This window comes from Eschrichtius robustus, chromosome 2 (assembly GCF_028021215.1).
Source record: "Eschrichtius robustus isolate mEscRob2 chromosome 2, mEscRob2.pri, whole genome shotgun sequence".
Lineage (NCBI taxonomy): Eukaryota > Metazoa > Chordata > Mammalia > Artiodactyla > Eschrichtiidae > Eschrichtius > Eschrichtius robustus.
Window position 1 is genome coordinate 35,964,319 of NC_090825.1, and position 18,466 is coordinate 35,982,784.

The window sequence follows — 18,466 nt, forward strand, 5'->3', positions numbered from 1 at the left end:
CAAATTGCTTACATTACCTCTCCTAACCTACTACACTCTGCTTGCTTTGCTCTCTTTTTCTCGTTGTTTCCTCTGATTGCTTCTTCTCTTTTATGTGAAGAGACTGGTCTTTTCAAGAAATCATAAGTTAATTTGAACATTTCTGATTATATCTGGTATAATCTTGAAGTCTTTTTAGATGTATGGCTTTGTTCTTTCCCAAGAGACAGGTGTAATACATAGCACTTTTGGTGAGCTCATTCCTCTTTTGGTTTCATACACGTTGTAGCATAAATCTTTGGAGATGTTCAAAACAAATGAAAATATCTGGTACATGAGATAGTCCAGATAAAATTTAGTCTTAGCTAAAGTGCTCGATTCTTAGCTTGAAGCAATATTGCCCACATTAAGGTTTTTTGTTTTGTTTTTTTAAGACCTAATTCTCTTTTCATGGTTCTACTGAAAAATACTTGGAGTAGAGAGACTACATAGCAAATGATCAATGTACACAATTCTGCATTAAGTAAAATGAAAAAACTTGATTAATAGTGAATGCTCCACAAGACAAAACAGCAACAACTACAGTTTTATAAAATTTTTTCTCAAATCTGAAATAAGAAATTGTTCAAATTTTTTAAATAGTTCTTTATTAATAAAATACATATTTTAAATTTTACAAGTTAGGTAAAATACCTCCAAAGTTAAATGTCATTTCTCATATAATCATTGTACAGAAGTCATATATATAATTTCTTGGCTTTCTAGTAATTTTTTAGCAGTCACTTGAAATAACATCCTCAAGGTTTAATAATATATTGTAATAATTCCATATTTCACCTTTTAGAGTTTGATAGAAGACAGTCAATATCCTGAAGGATTTCAGAGGTTTTTTTCAATGCCACTGATACACTCTTTTCATTGACTTCTTTTAGAAAGGTTTCTGAAGATTCTGGTTTACAATGATCCAAAGACTGTTCATTTTTCTTGTTAGAAATCTGGCTTAGGACACCACTGTTCTCCAATAATACTAAGTTGCTTAGTTAAGGAGCTTTTTCCCTATATTTTTCATTATAATTGTTTTTAATTCAGAAAGCCTAGCCTTCATATTAAAATATTATTTCTCCATTGGGAGGAAGATCTCTTGGATTCATAATAGAGTTGGGACTTCAGAATTTATCAAGTCTATCCCTTATAGATGAAGAAACTAGTTAAGACTATAAGAGGGAAAGGAAAAGAGAGTATGTATGTCTGTATTTGGATGGAAGTCTGGTGACAGGGAGGAAATAAAAGAATTAAAACCTCAGTAACATTTCTTTAAATGAAGAAGTGATATGGGAATAAAAGGGAACCAAAGTAGGGGTGAGAGGAATATAAACAATCTGTGTAGGGTATTTTTAACTTAAAACATCTAGAGTGGAAAGAATCTGTCCTCTGTTACAGAGCTACTTTATTATTTGAATAGGATTATGGAAAAATAACAGGATAAAAGAAATTTAGATGAGTGGGATAGGAATGTACAGAACAAAAGGTTTAATAAGAAAAAGAAGTAAGAGTCCAGTCCAAGCTGGAGATATAGGAGGTTCCTGAACTCACCTCCTCCCACAAATGTGACACTGAATCTGCAGCTACACACGGAGAAATTCTCCCTGTCAGAAATCCAGGAACTACCCGAGTGACTCTTATACACTGAGTGAATAAGAAAACATCCACAATTAAATGGGTAAGAAAGGTTGAGACACACTTTCACTATAAACCCCACCCTTAGCACAACAGGGGGGAACTCACAATTCCCAGCTTCTCCCTGAGGAGTAAAGGGTTTGACCCAAGATCTAATGCTCCAACTTTTAAGACTTCCAAGTGTGGGACAGGCCCCTAAAACTCCTAGCTCTGAGCACACAGAAACACCCATCTCCCAGTCTTTCCCTCAAAGAGGGCTATTTGCATACTTTAAAAGCTTCCAATTTAGCACATGCCTAAGGGCTGAATGTGATCCTCCCTGGAGACTCAGGAGGCTGGCAGGTGATATCTCCACATTCTTTCTCTGGCCTACTCAAGGTTGCTGCTATCTCCCTGGAAGGAGCTTATACACAAAAGAAAATATCAATGAAACAAAGAGCTGGGTTTTTTTTACAAAGATAAAATAGACAAACCTTTAGCTAGACTTATCAAGAAAAAAAGAGAACTCAAACAAATAAAATTAGAAATGAAAGAGGAGAAATCACAACCAATACCACACAATACAAAGGATCGTAAGAGACTACTATGAACAATTATAGGCCAACATATTGGACAACCTAAAAGAAATGGATAGATTCCTGGAAACATACTGAATCCAGACTGATTACTAGTAAGGAAATTGAATCAGTAATCAAATACCTCCCAACACAAATGGTTTCATTGGTGAATTCTACTAAATATTTAAACAAGAATTAATACCGATCCTTCTCAAACTCTTCCAAAAAATGGAAGAGGAGAGAATACTTCAAAACTAATTTTACGAGGCCAGGGTTACCCTGACAACCAGAACCAGATAAGGACACTACAAGGAAAGAAAATTACAGGCCAATATCTCTGATGAACATAGATGCAAAAGTCCTCAACAAAGCATTAGCAAACCAAATTCAACAATATATTAAAATGGTCATACACCATGATCAAGCGGGATTTATTCCAGGGATACAAGGATGGTTAAACATATGAAAATTAATGTGATACACCACATTAACAAAATGAAGGATAGAAATCATATGTCAATAGATGCAGAAAAACACTCAACAAACTGGGTATAGAGGGAACATACCTCAACATAATAAAGGCCATATATGATTAGCCCACAGCTAATATCATATTCAACAGTGAAAAGCTGAAAGCTTTTCTCCTAAAATAAGAAACAAGACAGTAATGCTCACTCTCAACCCCTTTTATTCAATATAGTACTGGAAGTCCCAGCCAGAGCAATTAGACAAAAAAGAAGAAATAAAAGGCATACAAATCAGAAGGGAAGAAGTAAAGCTGTCTCTATTTGCAGATGATATGATATTATATATAGACTCTGCTAAAGTCTCCACCAAAAACCTGGTAGAGCTAATAAATTTAGTAAAGTTGCAGGATACAAAATCAATATAAAAAAATAAGCTGCATTTCTATACATTAATAATGAATTATCTGGGCTTCCCTGGTGGCACAGTGGTTAAGAATCCGCCTGCCAATGCAGGGTACACGGGTTCGAGCCCTGGTTTGGGAAGATCCCACATGCCGTGGAGCAACTAAGCCCATGTACCACAACTACTGAGCCTGCGCTCTAGAGCCCAAGAGCCACAACTACTGAGCACACGTGCCACAACTACTGAAGCCTGCGCTCCTAGAGCCCACGCTCTGCAACAAGAGAAGCCACTGCAGCAAGAAGCCCACACACCACAACAGAGAGCAGCCCCCGCTTGACGCAACTAGAGAAAGTCCGTGCGCAGCAACAAAGACCGAACACAGCCAAAAATAAATAAATAAAATAAATAAATTTATAAAAATAAATAAATAATGAATTATCAGAAAAAGAAATTAGGAAAACAATTCCATTTACAATTACATCAAAAAGAATAAAATACCTAGGAATAAATTTAAGCAAAAAGGTGAAAGATCTGTACATTGAAAACTATAAGACATTAGATGAAACAGAAGAAGACACAAATAAATGGAAAGGTATTCTGTACTCATGAATTGGAAGAATTAATATTGTTAAAATGTCCATACTACGCAAAGCAATCTACAGATTCAATACAATATTCAAGGTATTGAACAATACAAAATTCCAATGGCATTTTTCACAGAAATAGAACAAACAGTACTGAAATTTGTATGGAACCAAAGAAGACCTCAAATAGCCAAAGCAAACTTGAGAAAGAAAAACAACGCTGGAAGTTTTCTGATTTCAAACTATAGTAATCAAAGCAGTATGACATTAGCAAAAACCAGAAATATAGATCAATGGAACAGAATAAAGAGTCCAGAAATAAAGTCACGTATGTATGTAATGGTCAATTAATTTACAACAAACAGTCAAAAATATACAATGGAGAAAGGATAGACTCTTCAATAAATGATGTTGGGAAAACTGGACCTCTGCCTTACACCATACACAAAAATCAACTCAAAATGGATTAAAGACTTGAATGTAAGACCTGAGACCATAAAACCCCTAGAAGAAAACATAGGGTGTAATAAACTCCTCGACATCAGTCTTGGCAATGACTTTTTGACACCAAAAGCAAAGAAAACAAAAGCAAAAATAAACAAGCAGTACTTGTCAAACTAAAAAGCTTTTGCACAGCAAAGAACACCTTCAACAAAATGAAAAGGCAACCTATGGAATGGAAGAAAATATTTGCAAATTATGTATCTGATAAGAGGTTAATATCCAAGATATTCAAACAACTCATACAACTCAATAGCAAAAAAAAAAAACCCAAAAAACAATTTGATTAAAAAATGAGCAAAGGAACTGAATAGGTATTTTTCCAAAGACATACAGATGGCCAACAGGTACATGAAAAGGTGCTCAACATCACTAATCATCATGGGAAATGCAAATCAAAACCAATGAGATATCACCTCACACCTGTTAGAATGGCTATCATCAAAAAGATAAGACATAACAAGTGTTGATAAGGATGTGGAGAAAAGAGAACCCTTGTGTACCTCGGTAGAAATATAAATTAGTACAGCCACTGTGGAAAACAGTATGGAAGTTTCCTCAAAAAATTACAAATAGAACTACCATATGATCCAGCAATCTTACTTCTGGGTATATATTCAAAAGAAATGAAAACAGTCTGTTGAAGAGATAGTTGTACTCTTATGTTCACTGCAGCATTATTCACGATAGCCAAGATATGGAGACAACCTAAGTGTCCATTGTTGGATGAACAGATAAGAAGATGTGGTACATATACATACACACAATGGAATACTACTCAGCCATGAGAAAGAAGGAAATCCTGCCATTTGCAACAACACGGATGGACCTTGAGGGCATTTTGCTTAGTGAACTAAGCTGGACAGAGAAAGACAAATACTACATGGTGTCACTCATATGTGGAATTTTTTAAAAAGTCAAACTCATGGAAACAGAATGTAGACTGGTGGTTGCCAGGGGCTGGGGGTGGGGAAAGAAGGAGAGGTTGGTAAAAGCATATGAACTTTCAGCTATAAGATGAATAAGGTCTGAGGATCTAATGTATAACATGGTGACTGTAGTTGATAATACTGTGTTGTATGACTGAGGTTTGTTGGGAGGGTGGAAATCAGATGTTCTCACCACCCCCCTCCCCCGGGAGGGGTGGTGAGATAGAGGAGAGGAGGAAGATAGATATGTGAAGTGATATATGTGTTAATTAACAAGATAGGGTGATCCTTTCACAATGTGTATGTGTGTCAGGTCACTATGATGTACTATTTAAGTATCTTATAATTTTTTCAATTATACCTCAATAAAGCTGAAATTTTTTACAAATAATAGTATATAAAAATCCTACAAATTTTAAAAAAGAAAGAAGTCAGAGATAGTTCCCAGTTATAATTTAGAATATAATTATGTAAGTGTGAAAGTCTCCATAGGATATCTTAACCCTAGTTCACTGTCCTTTGCTGAGTTAAACCCAATGAAGAGTACAAATGCTAACATGATGTACCTCCTACAGACAAGATACATCTTAAATTACAATCTTAAATATTATTCAATAAAGCTCTGTAATATATAAGTATGGATTAATATAAAGTACAGAGTCATGAATTAAGCCTACAATGGAAAGGGAGAAATTATGCAGGACAATACATTCTGTTTAAAGGATACAGTTAAACTTCTGTATCTTTTCAAGTTCAGAAGCCACAGACCTGTGCAAAAAAAAAAACTCATGCTAGTTGTCTCATTCTTTTATATCCACAATATTTCAAATAAGCATACTTAATTTTTTTTTTCATAAAGGTTAGAATTTTTGACATAAGAACCTAGAGGTTAAGAATTCTCTTTATATTGGCTTTATTTAGCAACAAATCACCTTGACTCAACTGATACTTACTGAGTGCCTTTCATGAGTAAGGCAAGTGAATTAAAGTCCTCCACCTCCAGGACTTTTGAATTAAGTATTGAGGTTTGAAGGTAATGGGCCTTCCTGCTACAACTCAGTACTGACGTGGCATATCTTCTACTTTCCTCCTCAAGGTTTACAAAACTTTAAAAACCTACTAAAATCTCATCACTTCTATGAAAGAAATACTCTCTCCTTAGAATTCCTACAGCAGTATGTTAATTAATCATAAACTTCTTTGTAATGCTTTCTCTTGAACTATTTAATTTTCTGATCCTCATACCTAGATAGTTTCTTTGGAGGAGAAGGGATCTTACACATATAGTAAGACCTCATTTATATGGAACTCTTAGGGAATGGATGGTCTCCAGGGCCAACTTTTTATACGATTGAATTAGGTGTGAAAACATAATAACTATTTTCTATTAAATTTCTTCTGGAATAGACTACCTAATCATTTAATTGTTTTCTTAAGCACAGTATACTAAACATTCTCTTCTTGACTTGAAGGGTTAATATATGAACATTAGCCCTTACCATGTTCCATAGAAACAGATATTGGGGCAACTGGTATGGGATAGAAGGCTAAATGTACACAAATCCAGCAGAACCTCTTATGTGTGTGTTCTTTGTGTTTTCCCTCATCACTAGATGAAGTATGAGCAGTGGCACACAACTAGAAAATAGTGTAACTGGACTAGCTCTGCAAAATTAATGAGGACATTCATGCAAACATCTCATTATTCAAGTCACTAGAATAGTCTTTTCACAGCTCACAATAGGGTATACGACTTGTCTGCTTTACTGGCAGACAATGGACCACACGCAATGGACCACATGCACCTCATCAGCCTGCACTCTTTCCTTGTACTCCAGCCTATGAACGGAGAATAAAAGAGATCTTTCATCATTTTAAGCATCTGTAGTAAAAACCTGGATGTGACTTATTCCAAAACCCGCTGACTCTTCGTCATTGCAAAACACACTCCCCCCGCCTTTTTTAAACATGAGACACATTTTCTGGGTACACCCAGAACCATACAAACTACCTTTAATGCTGTCACTCATATGATAAACCAACATCTTATGAAATAGCTCCTGTACTATTTTTTGACAAGCATCCCTATTAAAAAGTTGAACGAGTAAGCTAATAATATAAGGTGAGTTGGAAATAAAATATTGAAATACAATTTAGGTAGCTGTTTATTATGTGATCTCTTCTCTCCCTTCAACCTATCCACTTTGACAAGAAAACAAGAATCACAGTGGAGATGTCTTAGGCTTCGGGAGGGGAATGGAGCTGTTCAAGTGCTGTATCTCCCCTCCCCACTCCTCAATTCCTTTGCCTCCCCTCTGCTCCGCATTGCTTCCACCCATAGCTGCTTCCACCAATCTGTACTTCTCTTACGCCCTCACTTCTCAGTTTGTCTTGACAGTTATCCTCTTCTAAGCTCTCATATAAAAAGGCTGGCATTTTACAAACTTTGCCAGCTGAGCAATGATGAAGTAACCAGTTTTATAGCCATGTACAATTTCCCTTTCTTCCCAACTATGTTTTTTGCTAGCTATTAAGGCAACTTTTCTGCTCCCAAACTGTAGCTGAAGAGAGGGACCTGGAAAGCTGAATCCTTAAGATATCTGGATATTCAAATAACATCTACTGATTTGATTGTACCTCTTTCTCTAAGTAACTTAGGAAAAGGGGATAAGAATCAAGCTTATTGTTTCTGTATTTTTTTCACCATGCACCATGCACTAAGACACCTTACAGCTTACTTTATTCTGTTTATTTATTTATTTGGCTGTGCCAGGTCTTAGTTGCAGCACGCAGGATCTTTAGCTGCAGCATGTGGGCTCTTAGTTACGACATGTGGGATCTAGTTCCCTGACCAGGGATCCAATCTGGGCCCCCTGCATTGAGAGTTCGGCGTCTTAACAGCTGGACCACCAGGTAAGTCCTCTTACAACTTACTTTAATTTAAAGCTTCCTAAATTGTTCCTGATATCCTTCTTTTCCAATATAATCAGATTATACTCTTGCAGTGATACTAACCTTCCTAAGACTCTTTCTTCCTGTCATTTTTCCATATAGGAACTTGTAATTCCATGAAGTCTGAATTCCTCTATTGATGACAAGGTCTATTCCTGTCCATCAAAGTCACACTACACCCAAGCAGATAAGTGTCTGCTCCATAAAAACTAACTTCTTGGACTTCCCTGGTGGTGCAGTGGTTAAGAATCCGCCTGCCAATGCAGGGGACACGGGTTCGACCCCTGGTCCGGGAAGATCCCACATGCCGCGGGGCAACTAAGCCCGTGTGCCACAACTATTGAGCCTGCGCTCTAGAGCCTGCGAGCCACAACTACTGAGCCCACGTGCCACAACTACTGAAGCCCGCACGCCTAGAGCCTGTGCTCCACAAGAGAAGCCACTGCAATGAGAAGCCAGCACACTGCAACAAAGAGTAGCCCCCGCTCAATGCAACTATAGAAAGCCCGCGCACAGCAACGAAGACCCAACGCAGCCAAAAAATAAATAAATTAATAAATAAATAAATTTAAAAAAATTATTAAAAAAAAAAAACTAACTTCTTACTATCTCCACAAGCCAAAATACCCTTTTTTACCTCTGCCCTTGCTTCCTCCCTAAAATGTCGTAATTTCCCTAAATATTCCTTCGAAGCCCAGTTCTAGTCCCCGACACACTGAAGGGCACACAGGAGGGACTGAAATCTTGCTTTATTTGTTGATTTATCAATTAATTTAGGGGAGGCAATTAATATAATAGAAATTATTTAAAAATCAACTTTTTCTGAAAGCTTGTTATGTTAGTCAACATTTTATATCCTTTAATATTACTAAGATAAAAAAATATATATCCTCTAAATTTTTCCATAAAGTTTTCAGGATGAATTTATTACACTAAAAGAGTCACCCATTTTGATTTCGAATCTTCAGATGAAATATACTATGATGAATTGTAATAAATGAAATATCCAATTAAAGATAAATTATTTTCAAGATTTAAGCTATCAAAACATCATAGGAGTTAAATATATTTAACTAAGAGAAAGTTTTTTTGGGAAAAAGAGTCAGTTTACCTTTTAACATTTTAATTTTTGAGGATTACTTGGCTCTTCTACACAGATTAAGTTTAAAATAAATACAAATACCAGTTTTCTTCCGGAACAGAAGATGAAGGATGTGTAGGCATTTCTTTCTGGCTAGCCTGGGTCAGTCTTCTGCACCATGATATTACTGTTGTCACATATCTAGATTGAATACATTAAGACAGATATTTGAAAAACGAACTTGTAGAATATTTATAAAAGTATTTAAAAATTGGAAAAATCATTAAGACGGTTTGGGAAAAAAGAATAAAGAAAAAATTCTAAAGTAGGGCAATTTTTTAAATCGTTTTCATTGGAAAAAGAAAAGCAAGTTTTTCTCACTCATCAGGAATAAAATGATTTACTCACATTCATGATTAATAAAGATGAGATATAAGAATCAGAACATAGGTTAACACTTGGATTTCATTCAAAGTTCAAATGTCTAAATTCTCCTTTTAGTTTTTCAAAGTAAAATGAATTTCATTAAATTTTATCATGAAAATGTCTTTACACACAAGACTAAGTGAGCATTTGCTTTCTAAAATTTAAACCAGAACACACCTATTAATGCACACACACACATCCAGAATTACGTATAACTCATCAAACACACAAAACAAGTATCAAGTTCAATAAAATGAATGATTTGGAGTGACTGGCTGAAATAAATAGTTAATGTTTGCTAAATAGACACTATCTTTTGAGGCAAATTATTCAAACTAGCAATGAATGTTGGAGCATTTAAACCAAAATGCAATAAATCCCAACAGAAAAATAAATTCAAGAGGTAAAAAAAGCAATTGTTTTGTGACCATCCTCAAGTAAAATCACTAACATGTCAAGAACATCACAAGGAGAATGATTATTATAACAAATTACATAAGCCAAAAGAGAAAAAGCATATTCATAAAAAGCTGATTTCAAGAATCTTCTCCATTTTAAGAATAATCATTAGCTAGTTTGTTTTATTTCACTTTACAGAAATATACATAAGTTTAGTTATTTGTGGCTGTAAGCCTTAGTTTAAATTGGTTAGGGGATTAATTAGTTAACTGGTTAACACAGCTGACCACAGTCCAACCTCCACAGCAAGCCAGTTATAACACATTTATTTTGAAAAATCACTAGAATACAAATGGAAATGATTAAAGCTGACCAGATCTATTTAGTTATGCTAGAGACCAATATAACTGTAAACCCTGAAACCTGCTGAGGAATTCCCTGGAGGTCCAGTGGTTAAGACTCCGCGCTTCCACTACAGGGGGCGCGAGTTCGATCCCCAGTCGGGAACTAAGATCCCACAAGCCACGTGGTGTGGCCAAAAAAACAAAAACAAAAACAATGCAGCTACTGAAACCCGCTGAAATGACTTTATGCACATTTTCCACATGGAAAAACTAAAAATATATACAACATTTAAATAATGTTTTTATGCTTCCTCTCTGTCTAAAAGGAAGTTGTTTACTAACATGAAATTATTTTTTTAACTGCTTTCCAGTACCTTTCATATGGTCCAGGGTGTTGAATCTGAATTAACTGATTTTGTCCATCAGGAAAAGTTAACTTACACCAACCTAAATTGAGACCTCGATTTACCTTAAGAAGCAAGGAGGAAAGGTAAGTTTTAGTATTCTAGAACTGAAAAACAAAACCTTCTTTTTAATTAATTTTCAGTAAAAAAAAAAAAAAAAAAAGAAGTAGATGAATCATTAAAACTTTATTTTGACTAACTTAAAAGTTTTATTTTACATGGGATATGGGTATTATTTAACCACCACCCTTATATAGATAATTATCAAAAGAACAAAAATACTAGTCCCTCTCTCTATAATGAGTTACCTTTATAAAAATGACGATTTGTCACACCTTTCTGATTTCTGCTAGGAAATCCAATGAGATCAGTAAAGCCTCTTGACAGATTTTATACTTTAAAAAATAGAGATACTGTGGTACTTCATTTTCTTTGTACTATTTCCACAGATTAAAAATAAATAAATAAAAAATAGATTTCAGTCTGAAGTATAATTACCTGTCTCTTTTCAATAAGAGAGCTGAAATTCCAATTCATGGTTAGAGTAATGCCATCTAAAAAGACAGCATGTACTTTGTCATCAGAGTATGCAAGAAATCTTCCCACGTTGGGTATGAACAATTCTCTCAAAAGCAAAGGCAGTATATTGCTATCATTTATCCCAGGTACCTAAAACCAGAAAACAAAAATAGCAGGAAAGAGAGTTATCCACTAATAAGATTGGAATGATTAATGAACACTGAGGCAACTTCAGATTCTCATTCAGAAGTTGAATATTGTAGAATCCTTATGGATGTTTTGACTTTTCCAGAAGTGGCTACCCAAAAGAGTCTATTGTAAGCAGATTAAGTACTAATACCTTTGGAAAGTCACCATTCTGCTGAACTTTACATAGAAAATAGACAAAGATTAGGAACTACAGCAACATATAGGTTGATAATCAAAGCAGTATAGATAAGAAATCAAGGTCTGAGAATCACTTCCTCCAAGTCAGCATTAAAAAAAATTTACTTTTACAGTTATGGAAATAGAATGAATACTGTAATATGTTTCAAAATAACTATGTTTTCACATACTTCAAATCCAATAAATTCCCCTGCCCTCCCCCTCTAAGAAAAAAGAAACAACAAACTATATACAGTAAAAGTATAACATAAAAGCCCAATTTTGCAGTGTTTATCTGTTAAATGGATTTTTTAAATAAACCAGTATTAATATTACAAAGACTTTCTCACATGGCTTAGATGAAAGTAATTTGAACTTATGCGTATGTATACAAATAATAAAGCAATTAAAAATATCTTGCTTTTAAAATAATTTAAGATACCATTTTCCAGCAGCATATATGATAGTTATGGCTTAAAGAAAGCTTCATCTTGGCACAATGCTGAAGAATTCTGTGAACAAGAAAAATACTACTTAAACATTTGCAAATAATGTCATTTTCCAATTCTAGCAACCCATTCTCACCGCTATACAACATTTTAGGCAAGTAACTCATTTCCACAAAAATATGTTTGGACCTCTTTCTTCCTTAAGCCCCTAGAAGGGAACTACTACTGTTGCTTCCCTTTGTGCTAATCTTACATAGTTAAGGTTATTCCTCTAATTTTTAGCAATGAAATGGAGAGGATTTTCAGAATTTGCTCCTTTTTAAGAAGTGACAGATTCACAGCACCTGAAAGGTTTAGCATAGTCTAAGAGTGGTGGGGATGTGAATCAACTGTCCCTAGAAAATCAAATAACCAGTTCTGCTCCTTCAAATCTACTTTAGAAGTTGCTTAAACATAAGTTTATAAAACAAATAATTTAATCAACAATCCACTTTCGTTCCTCTCGGTGCCACAGACTGATTAATGAATTAAAAAACATAGGAACCAAAGAACCAAACTACAGTTCACCTTCTGTTCATTCTCAGAAATCGTTATTACTCCTAGGATAATAAAGAAGTATGAAAATTCAAATGTATCATCAAGTCTTCAATTTGATTCCAAGGAACAATAATGATGCCACACTTACCTAGAGAAAAGGCACTTATTTCCTTCCAGCAGTTGCTTGCCATATGCGGATGTTTCTCCATATTTAACTTCAAATTTCAAAGCCAGAAGTACTTTTTTTTTTTATAATAATTGGGTTTTTTGTTGTTGCTGTTGTTGTTGTTTTAATCTTTATTTATTTATTTGGCTGTGCTGGGTCTTAGTTGTGGCACACGGGATTTTCGTTGTGGTATGTGGGATCTTTAGCTGCGGCATGCAGGATCTTTTAGTTGTGGCATGTGAACTCTTAGTTGCAACACGTGGGATCTAGTTCCCTGACCGGGGATCGAACCTGGGACCCCCTGCATTGGGAGCATGGTAGCCACTGGACCACCAGGGAAGTGCCAAGAAGTACTCTTATAATGACATTGTGATCACTTTATTTTATAAATGATGAGACCAGAAAAGTTGACAGATTTTACTAAAGACATTTCCACTGTACCTACCAATTCTTAATCTTATCCTAACCACTAGAAAATGTATCAAGTTTCTCAGACACATAACACTTGATTCAGTTGAACGTGAAGCACTTACCTGGTTGCCTGTTTAATTAGAGAACAAACAGAAAATGGACTTCCTGGTCTATCTGGAGGAAGGTTATTTACTGAATAAGTTTTCTCTTCTCTCTGAAAATTAGTTTAAAATTTTAAAAAAGATTCAATAATAAATTTTGGCCATTATTACTTAGCTATTTTTTTTCCTTAAAATATGTATTTATACAGTGAAAAGGCAAGCAGTTATTTTAAGTTAATCAACAGCTCATAAAAGGTAACTTTAAAAGGTATCTTATGATGCTTTTCCATTTTCCCTTTTTTTTTTAAAGTCTAGAATTCCTCCTATCAAAAGTTATCCTACTCAAAAATTACATTCTAATAGCCTATAACTTACTGCTCAATTTAAATCTTGCCTGTATTCAAATTAACAAACTAATTTCCCTGTGCATTAACAGGAAACCTACCATAAGCCCCTTTTTCCCTTTAGACAGAAAAAAAAAAAAAGAAGGCGGCGGCGGCTAAATAGGCTTAAAAAACTGTTTTAATTACTATTTTAATTGAATGACTATATCATTTTGTTATATTTTATTAATGGAAGAACAATTGCTAGTTTGTGTAAGACAACATTATTATTTACAAGCTCAACTTCTTGAATTAGAAAAAAATGTTGTTTTGTTATTCCCTCTGAATTTCCTCCTTCTCAGACTCTTTCATGCTAGTGTTTACCAGGACTCTGTCTCCAGCCTTCTCTTCTGATTTCCCGGTTTCTTCTTGGGTAATCCCAGGAGGGTCCAAAACTGTGTTCATAATAAATATCACAACAGCAACAACTAACATTTATTAAACAGATGATACTATGTGCTAGGTGCTACGCTATGTAGTTTACAAAGGATTATCTCATTTACTCCTCAAAATAATCCTGAGAGATATGAACTATTAATGTCTATTTTTTAGATAAGGAAACTGAGGCTTGAGGGCTAAGTAGTAGTAGAGGTCTGAACTGAACCACAAGAGAGTGTTGCCCATACTCTACCATCAGTGAGAGAAGATAAGCTTCAAAGTCGGAGCTGGATTCAAATCACAGGTGTGCCTCTTCCTACTATAATGATGGGCAGGTTATACAAACTTGTGTTAAGTCTCAGTGCCTACAACCTATGAAATGGGGATACTACCTACCATCCAGATTGTCCCGAGGATTAATGAAATAATACATATATAAAGCAACTGGGACAGAATTTAGTCTGTAGTATGGTACTCAAAAAATAGTCTCTCCTCTTTTATCCTGGACTGTAGACTTGAATATCTAAATCTCTACCGGGTATCACAAAGACATTTCAACTTCAACAATGTCAAAATGAAATTACCTTCCCTTCAAAGTCTGCATTTTTTTCCCCTCTCTCCTACTTCATATTTACCTCTGATATGTCAATCCTTACATGTTATTCCCTCTTCCTAGAACTCAGCTCCCTCTCTCCATCACCTCCCTTTGTCTGGCTAACTCCTACTTTTCCTTCAGCATCAGGGAAGCCATTAAGGAGGTCCCATACGCTAGGTGAAATCCCCTAGTTATGTCTACAAGCACAGAAAACCTCTATTCCTGCTTCTTGGTTTCCATTACAATTTCAATTTAATGTTTTATACTTAATGTTGGTCTTCTCTGCTAGAATGGAGCTTCGTGAAGGTAGGGGCTGAATCTGTTTTGCTGACCTCTGTATCCTCAGCATTTATTAGCACAGTGGGCTAAGTCACATGGTAGGCACTCAAAATATCGCACCTTAATTATTTATGTCTTTCTCTATTGGATACTGAGTCCCTCGAAGGTTCTTGTCTTTTTCCACTGCCCTAATTTCATCAATTCTAAAATGCTTATTTTTCACAATTTAACCTCTCTGAAATAAAGATGCATCTTACAATTAAGAGTTTCTTTCAATTACTATCAGGCAGATGGGATGGAACTATAATAGAATTTAAATCTTTTATGGAAATCTCTTGGTAAGATCAAAAAATGCCATCATCAATACACTTCAGGTTTAAAAAATTTTTGGTTTAATCCAGTGCCTGGTACCACCACTCACTGATTAATTCAATAACTTGGCATCATTTTCAACTCCTTCCTCATCCCCAATATCCCATCAGTCATTAGTTCTGTCTCCTTAATATTTCTTGGGTCCATTCTTATCTTTCCATTCTCATTACCACTGCCTGGCCCTCATACTTACTTCTCTGCACTACTATACATGTCTTCTAACTGGTTCTACAGCTTGAAGTGCCACTGCTTCCCCATCTCAGTTCATCTTCCTCTGAGAAGACCTAACAAAAATATGATGTCACTTCCCTACTTCAATCCTTCAGTGGCTCTCCAAAAGCAATAGGGTTTCTCATGCTCCATTAATGAACTGGCTCAACTTGGTGGTCTAATCTCTTCTCTGGACATTTCCCCCACCATTCTGCCTCTGTTTTAGTCTACTACAGCCTACCACAGCATTTTCATTTCCTTCAACATTCCATACTGGCCCCAGACTCTTGCCTCCAGTTAGATGACATTTATCTACCGTTCTATGCACTAGCAAAATAGTGTGTTGAACAAGACAAGGCTTACCTCTAGGTGGGTTAGTTAGTAAACAAACATTGATCAATATGAAAATGTCACAAAGTACTAAATGCCAAGAAGAAAAAAAGAGGGTATCTTGATAGGGAGTGTCATGGGTAGCTTCTTTAATGTGGACAGTCAGGAAAAGCTTCCTTGAGGAGGTGACATTTAAATAGAAATTCTAATGACAAGAGGCCAGCCATGCAAAGAGTTGAGCAAGAACAGTGTTCCCTTAGCTATATGCTCCTCTAACATCCATCCCTCTTTTGCATAACTCCTCCTGCCATGTCTTCCTCCAGAAGGCTTTCCTGGAGCCTCCCAAACAGGGTCAGGTACCCTTCCTTATGTGGACCCAAAGCACCAAGTGTTTATCTCTATGGAAGCACTTACACTGTCGGTCCCTGTCAATCTTTCCTCTTTAAATTTTTAACTATACAAGCAATGATACATTACTACATTTTGGCGGGGTGGGGGAAGAGTTCAAAAATATAAGATTTCAGTCCCTCCCGACTCTTCCTCCCTCACAAAATCCCAGATTCCTCCCCAAAAGTAACCACTTCAGTTTAGTTTTTATCTGCCCAGATCTTTCCCTGTGCATTTACACATGTATTATATACAGTAATATAATTGGGTTTGGGGTTTGTTTTTTGTTCTTTACACAGAAGATATCATTGTACATCTTCTCATGCAACTTTTTTTTCACTCAACAGCATTTTGGAGATCTTTCAATATCTGTCTTTCTATGCGTCTACATCTTCCTCATTCTTTTAAACTGCTTCCAGCATTCCCACGACCTGATCACCATAGCTTATTTCACCATTTTCTACTGATGAACATTTAGATTGCTTCCAGTTTTTCGCTACTACAAACAAGACCACAGTCCACATCCTTGGCCATGCTTCTTTGTATATATGTGCTCATATTTTTCTAGGATAGATACCTTAGAAGCAGAATTTCTAGCCAATTTTACTTGATATTATCAAGTTGGCCTTCATGAAGGCTGAATCAATTTACACTCCAATCAACACTATGAAAGCACCCCTTTTCCCCATACCCTTGCTGGCAGTAGATATTATCAACCTTTTGACAATTTGATGAGTGAAAAATATTATATCACTGTTATTTTAATTTACATTTCTTTGATGCAAGTAGTAAAGTTGAACATGTTTTCAAATACTATGGGTTACATGGCATAATCATTCTTATCCTTTGCTCATTTTTCTATTAGGTATTTTTTTGGTCTTTTTATTAATGATTTATAGTGTACAATATTTTCTTCCAGGCCTTTGTCTTTTTTACTTTATCTAATTTAACAAAAGTTAAATATTTAAAATTTAACATACATTTAAAAATTTCAAGCTGATCAAACTTTTCTTTATGCCTTCTAGTTTTTTGTATTGTACTTAAGAAGGCCTTCCCTATCACAAGATTATAAACACTGTCCTTCTACTTTCTTTTAATAAATATAAAGTTTGGTTTCTTACATTTAGCCCTTTAATCCACCTGGAATTTATTCTGGAGTATGGGTTAAAGTAAGGAGCAAACAATTTTACTCCCAAAAGAAAGCCAATTGTTTCTAAATCTTTTCACTCAAGTAGACAGAGGAGAATGAATGTGTTGCTCACTGGGGTCTGAGTGTGTAAAGCCCAAGGCAGTCCACCACAAAGGCACAACTAACTTGCCTGGAAGTTTTGTTTTATCTCCAAAGCACATGTGATATGTTTGCTTCAGTATAAAAATTATCACCCCCTCCCCATGACACCTTTGAGTAAAACTGAAGCTCCAGGAAGATGTTCTGTATTTGCCTTGTAGTTTTTTGAACTCTCGATACATAGCAGTCAGTAGTGTGGATGTATATGCATACCCACTCTATTTGCCTGTTTACTGAATCATCTCATGCACTACACATGTGTGTGTGCACACACACACACACATACACACACACACACACACACACTACTGGTCATGCTTTCATCTCATTTGCCTGTTTGCCTGACTGACTGACTACTAGACTGTGAACTCTTGACTGCAAGAACACTTCATCTTTACCCAGTGCTTAATAGAGTGCCTGCCTACGAATGTTCAATTAATATTTATTGAATAAATACTTTCCTACAAATAGACTTCAGCAGGGAATCTGCTCTAATATATACTAAAATATTTATGAATAAAATGATACTTGGGATTTACTTAAAAATAAATAGGGAGTGGAGGGGGCAGTGGGAAGTATAGATGGAACAAGCTGGGTAATGGGTACATGAAGGTCTGTTACGCTTGTCTTTCTGCTTTTGCATATGTTTGAAATTTTCCCTAGTTAAAAAAAATCTGCTCTAGTTTTAAGTCTTCTCCCTAGCAACCCTGATAATCTTATCACTCAAATACTCTGTAATAGAGAAAGAAAACGTATTATGTTCCATCCTGCGAAGCAAAGCTGTGTGATACTATAGTAATCCCTATAAAAGGGTGGATTTCAAGTGTCAGACTGGGAACAAGCAAATTTGGACTATTAACAAAATTTCCACATGATTACACTTTGGTCTGATATATTAAATAGATCATGTTATGTTTCACTGTTTTCAACAACAGAACGATCCTGTTCAATGTTCTAATTGTATATGAAGATTTAGGAGTTAAGTTAAAAGG

General features: G+C 35.5%; 1 protein-coding gene across 3 annotated transcripts in view; it reads right to left on the bottom strand.

Moving 5' to 3' along the window:
• Positions 1 to 715: 715 nt before the first annotated feature.
• C2H5orf34 (chromosome 2 C5orf34 homolog) overlaps positions 716 to 18,466 on the bottom strand; it is a 33,228-nt gene continuing 15,477 nt past the window's right edge. For all 3 annotated transcript variants that reach the window (XM_068532627.1, XM_068532621.1, XM_068532617.1), the window contains exons 7-13: positions 13,274 to 13,365; positions 12,031 to 12,100; positions 11,202 to 11,372; positions 10,674 to 10,768; positions 9,233 to 9,331; positions 5,825 to 5,865; positions 716 to 1,006 (exon numbers count right to left, since the gene is read on the bottom strand). In XM_068532627.1, the coding sequence (XP_068388728.1) occupies positions 813 to 1,006; positions 5,825 to 5,865; positions 9,233 to 9,331; positions 10,674 to 10,768; positions 11,202 to 11,372; positions 12,031 to 12,100; positions 13,274 to 13,365 (762 nt within the window). In that variant the 3' untranslated portion in view covers positions 716 to 812. The remainder of the gene's footprint in view (positions 1,007 to 5,824; positions 5,866 to 9,232; positions 9,332 to 10,673; positions 10,769 to 11,201; positions 11,373 to 12,030; positions 12,101 to 13,273; positions 13,366 to 18,466) is intronic.